Source organism: Rutilus rutilus (genome assembly GCF_951802725.1).
Source record: "Rutilus rutilus genome assembly, chromosome: 18".
Classification (NCBI taxonomy): Eukaryota; Metazoa; Chordata; class Actinopteri; order Cypriniformes; family Leuciscidae; genus Rutilus; species Rutilus rutilus.
The window spans coordinates 36,764,652-36,769,651 of NC_140231.1; the positions used below are offsets into that span (position 1 = coordinate 36,764,652).

The window sequence follows — 5,000 nt, forward strand, 5'->3', positions numbered from 1 at the left end:
GCTTTCATAACCCAGTTGCACATTAACATGGACATTCACCGGCTCTTCCAGCGTTTTCACGATCTCCAGTGACGTCATCAGACTGTCCCACTCCAGCCTGCGGGGTCCGGGAATCATGAACTCGATGATCCTGCGCGGATTATCCGCCACAGTTCCTTGGGCTTTATATCTGCACAAACAAACCATCGTTCAGAACTGGTTCCCTCGATTAGCGCTGCTGTTTAGCGACTTTAAACTCACAGAAAGCCGCCGAACTCGTCCGATGGTTTCCTCCAAACGGTCACATCCTTCTGAAAGAAGCGGAGAAGAAGAACTGACGTGTTTGAAACGCGGGAAATATTTACCTGACAGGATTTAAAGGGAACTCACTGATTTCTTAGCGATGTTCCACTCGGTGTCATTCAGACTGTGATACGAGACGAGCGTTTCCCGAAGCTGCCGCGATACACTGCCCATCTGGAACACAATATACTGATATTATCCTGTGATTAATGTAGTAACTGCCCATCTGGAACACAATATACTGATATTATCCTGTGATTAATGTAGTAACTGCCCATCTGGAACACAATATTACTTTATTATCCTGTGATTAATGTAGTAACTGCCCATCTGGAACACAATATACTGATATTATCCTGTGATTAATGTAGTAACTGCCCATCTGGAACACAATATACTGATATTATCCTGTGATTAATGTAGTAACTGCCCATCTGGAACACAATATACTGATATTATCCTGTGATTAATGTAGTAACTGCCCATCTGGAACACAATATACTGATATTATCGTGTGATTAATGTAGTAACTGCCCATCTGAAACACAATATACTGATATTATCGTGTGATTAATGTAGTAACTGCCCATCTGGAACACAATATACTGATATTATCGTGTGATTAATGTAGTAACTGCCCATCTGAAACACAATATACTGATATTATCGTGTGATTAATGTAGTAACTGCCCATCTGGAACACAATATACTGATATTATCGTGTGATTAATGTAGTAACTGCCCATCTGGAACAGAATATTACTTTATTATCCTGTGATTAATGTAGTAACTGCCCATCTGAAACACAATATGACTTTATTATCGTGTGATTAATGTAGTAACTGCCCATCTGAAACACAATATTACTTTATTATCCTGTGATTAATGTAATAACTGCCCATCTGAAACACAATATACTGATATTATCCTGTGATTAATGTAGTAACTGCCCATCTGGAACACAATATACTGATATTATCCTGTGATTAATGTAGTAACTGCCCATCTGGAACACAATATACTGATATTATCCTGTGATTAATGTAGTAACTGTCCATCTGGAACACAATATACTGATATTATCCTGTGATTAATGTAGTAACTGCCCATCTGGAACACAATATACTGATATTATCCTGTGATTAATGTAGTAACTGCCCATCTGGAACACAATATACTGATATTATCCTGTGATTAATGTAGTAACTGCCCATCTGGAACACAATATTACTTTATTATCCTGTGATTAATTAACTGCCCATCTGAAACACAATATACTGATATTATCGTGTAATTAATGTAATAATTGGCCGTCATAATAGAAAATATACATAGACACATCCATGATGAACACATCTGTTATAACTGGAAATAATTATGTTGCATATATAATTCACGTAATGACTGCCAAGCCGAAATGCAAACTATTCAAAATTATGACTATTGCTGCATTTAAATCTAAATAAAATCACTCATAACTCGTCAATAAGTTTTCTTTAGCATTTTACAAACTCTCAGAAATCATCTAAAATCACAAACAGCTGATCAAACATCTATAATGAATGAGAGCACGTAAATTAATAAATAAATATGATCATGTCGTACCGTGTCGGCGAATATTCGCTCAGATGAAGTGATTCTAGACGTTGATTTCTCTGTCATTTCTGCACGCTGTCGATACGCTGGACAGCCAATCAGAAGCGTAGAGCCCGCCTTCAATGTATTTACCCTCATGTGATTGGTCAAGCGCAGAGCGAGGAGCTCATACTCGCGAGCTGATTGGCTTTTTAAATCTCGGATGTTGTTCGGTCAGTCTCTCAGCTGCGCTACAGTAATGAGACACCAGAGGGCGCCACACACAATCACACATCAAACCGCTTTATTTCTACAATCACAGTCAACAAACAGAACAGATGAAGTTTCATCCACACAGTTGCTCAGTAAACCATCATCTCTTGTTAAAACAGACAAACTACCAAAATAAAATAAAATAATACAAAAGCTGAGAAAAGTTATTTCATCGTAAAGTCTCATATGTTCTGGTTGCTGATGAGCTTCTGCATCCGGCGGATCTTGCGCTTGTTTTTGGGCATGATCTTGTTGTACTGCCCGCTTCTGATGAGGTGTTCTTTGCTGTGGTGGATCTGAGCGCCGTGTTGAAGCTGGAAGGAACACAGAGCCTGAAGAGGCTTGAGAAGAACCTGCAGAAACACACACACATCAGACACACACACACACCAGACCCTGAGTGAGACACTCGTGAACACATCAGACACACACACCAGACCCTGAGTGAGACACTCGTTGTGAACACACACACACACACACATCAGACACACACACACCAGACCCTGAGTGAGACACTCGTGAACACACACACACATCAGACACACACACACACCAGACCCTGAGTGAGACACTCGTGAACACACACACATCAGACACACACACACACACCAGACCCTGAGTGAGACACTCGTTGTGAACACACACACACACACATCAGACACACACACACCAGACCCTGAGTGAGACACTCGTGAACACACACACATCAGACACACACACACACACCAGACCCTGAGTGAGACACTCGTGAACACACACACATCAGACACACACACCAGACCCTAAGTGAGACACTCGTTGTGAACACACACACACATCAGACACACACACACCAGACCCTGAGTGAGACACTCGTTGTGAACACACACACACACACCAGACCCTGAGTGAGACACTCGTGAACACACACACATCAGACACACACACACCAGATCCTGAGTGAGACACTCGTTGTGAACACACACACATCAGACACACACACACCAGACCCTGAGTGAGACACTCGTTGTGAACACACACACATCAGACACACACACACCTGACCCTGAGTGAGACACTCGTTGTGAACACACACCTCCTGGATGCTGAGCTTGTTCTCCATGATGGCTAGTGCGACGGCTGCACACTCCAGCGTGGACACACACATGTTGTTGGGTTGTGTGCGGATCACGTACTGACTGGAGGTGGCGCTGCGGAGCTGAACCTGCGGCACAGAGAACAGGTAAACACTCGCCAGGCTCCTATTGGCTGATCTCACGTGAGTGACAGGTCATGTCGGTAACCCTTGTGCGACCTTATGGACATTTGTGTGTTTTTCAGTTTTGTTACTTTGATCACTTCCACAAGTCCATAAAAGTGCATCTGTCCATCATGTGTGTGTGCGAGAGTGAGTGTGTGTGTGTGTGTGTGTGTGTGTGTGTGTGTGCGAGAGAGTGAGTGTGTGTGTGCGAGAGTGTGTGTGTGTGTGTGCGAGAGTGAGTGTGTGTGTGCAAGAGTGTGTGTGTGTGTGTGAGAGAGTGTGTGTGTGTGTGTTGGGAAGGATACTTTCAAAATGTATTGTTACAGAATACAGAATACATGCCCAAAAATGTAATTTGTAACGTATTCCGTTACGTTACTCAATCTGAGTACTGTATTCTGAATACTTGGATTACTTCCACATTGAATTGCATTTTATAAGTGTCGGCCATCAAATCCTGCTTAATAAACAGGCCTGGTGATGCGGTGGTGACGCATATGCCAATAAAGCACCTAAAAGCTGTCACAAAGAACCGGCAAAAGTAATAATTATGAATGTCAAATATAGAAAGGAGATATTTTAATTGTTTATTAATAAACAAGTGTTTTCTTTGTCAGTGTCGGCTACAAATATGAAGTTGACGATGCTGATCGCGATCTTCGCAGTAGTGAACGTGCCCGAGAGAAATGCACATTTCATACGGATTACATATGTAGAGAGCAGTTCTTTCGTGTTGAATTGTTCTGTTTAAAAGTAGACATGTCTGTGAGGCAAGCAGGGCCTACTACCTTATATGCTGAGCGCCCATTTCACACATACTCCAAGTGCAGTGCGTATGTGCTGCGTGTTGCAGTGTGTATGCGGTAGAGCAGCACGCGCTATAGTGCTTTCACATATGCTGCGTTTGCAGTGCGTAACTGATCCGCGGCTGTACCACAAACACATACACAATATTTGTATTTCAAATCCAGAAGTTTTCAGCAACTTTTATTTACAAAAAGTTTTGTCACCGGTGCAATTCTCTTTGTAGCCTACACATATACACTCTTTAATAGACGTATTCAAGTTTAAACAATTTAAACAACGTATTAATCAATGCATTACTAGATGAAGTTGTTCAAGCAAGTGGTAACATATTTAACATGAAGGCTATTAAAATCGCAAACATTTTAAATTAAAACTTAAAATTGACAAAAACAGCCAACTCTCATGCCTTTTCTTTTGCATTTAAATTTTAATACAATAAATCTTGCATGCCACAAATAACTTGTTTTTCAGCCTCCACGAATCAGACGAGTGTTGTTCATTATTTCGCCTGTAGGCCTAGTTTTCATTGCTTTACCCTGGTCTTAAAGTAAAAAGATGACTGTGAAAAAAAAAGCAGTATTTAATTAAATACATTTATGGTGATATTACTACATTTTATTTAATTAAATGCATTTATGAAATTACTACATTTTCAGCTCAATCTGTTCATTTTGACCACGAAACTTTAATTCAGCGTTTGCGGCACAGCAGAAATAGACTCAGTGCGGAAAGGATCGCTGCACTGCTGTATACGCACCGCTCCTGGAACGGATAAACGGACCGCATCCGTGTGCAGTGTGAAAGCCTCTAACCTGTTAACATT

The 5,000-nt window shown here is 41.2% G+C and overlaps 3 protein-coding genes across 13 annotated transcripts in view; all 3 read right to left on the bottom strand.

Annotated features, from left to right (window-relative positions):
* stard4 (StAR related lipid transfer domain containing 4) overlaps positions 1 to 2,064 on the bottom strand; it is a 15,663-nt gene extending 13,599 nt beyond the window's left edge. The window contains exons 1-4 of one of the 3 annotated variants that reach the window (XM_084387700.1): positions 1,888 to 2,064; positions 370 to 456; positions 241 to 287; positions 1 to 169 (exon numbers count right to left, since the gene is read on the bottom strand). The exon at positions 1 to 169 is cut by the window's left edge and continues 2 nt beyond it. In XM_084387700.1, the coding sequence (XP_084243826.1) occupies positions 1 to 169; positions 241 to 287; positions 370 to 456; positions 1,888 to 2,016 (432 nt within the window). In that variant the 5' untranslated portion in view covers positions 2,017 to 2,064. Of the gene's footprint in view, positions 170 to 240; positions 291 to 369; positions 457 to 1,887 lie in introns of all 3 variants that reach the window. The other 2 variants (XM_084387701.1, XM_084387699.1) reach the window with 2 other exon arrangements.
* An 80-nt stretch (positions 2,065 to 2,144) lies between these two features.
* The window catches only part of dtwd2 (DTW domain containing 2), a gene marked incomplete at its 5' end in the record, with an annotated part of 10,963 nt that continues 8,107 nt past the window's right edge, over positions 2,145 to 5,000 (bottom strand). The window contains 2 exons of the mRNA XM_084387695.1: positions 2,145 to 2,483; positions 3,206 to 3,334. Coding sequence (XP_084243821.1) covers positions 2,313 to 2,483; positions 3,206 to 3,334 — 300 coding nt within the window. The 3' untranslated portion in view covers positions 2,145 to 2,312. The remainder of the gene's footprint in view (positions 2,484 to 3,205; positions 3,335 to 5,000) is intronic.
* The window catches only part of LOC311277391 (uncharacterized protein), a 3,573-nt gene continuing 2,072 nt past the window's right edge, over positions 3,500 to 5,000 (bottom strand). For all 9 annotated transcript variants that reach the window (XM_084387681.1, XM_084387685.1, XM_084387683.1 and 6 more), the window contains exon 2: positions 3,500 to 5,000. This exon is cut by the window's right edge. The gene's annotated coding sequence lies outside the window, so the exon portion shown is untranslated.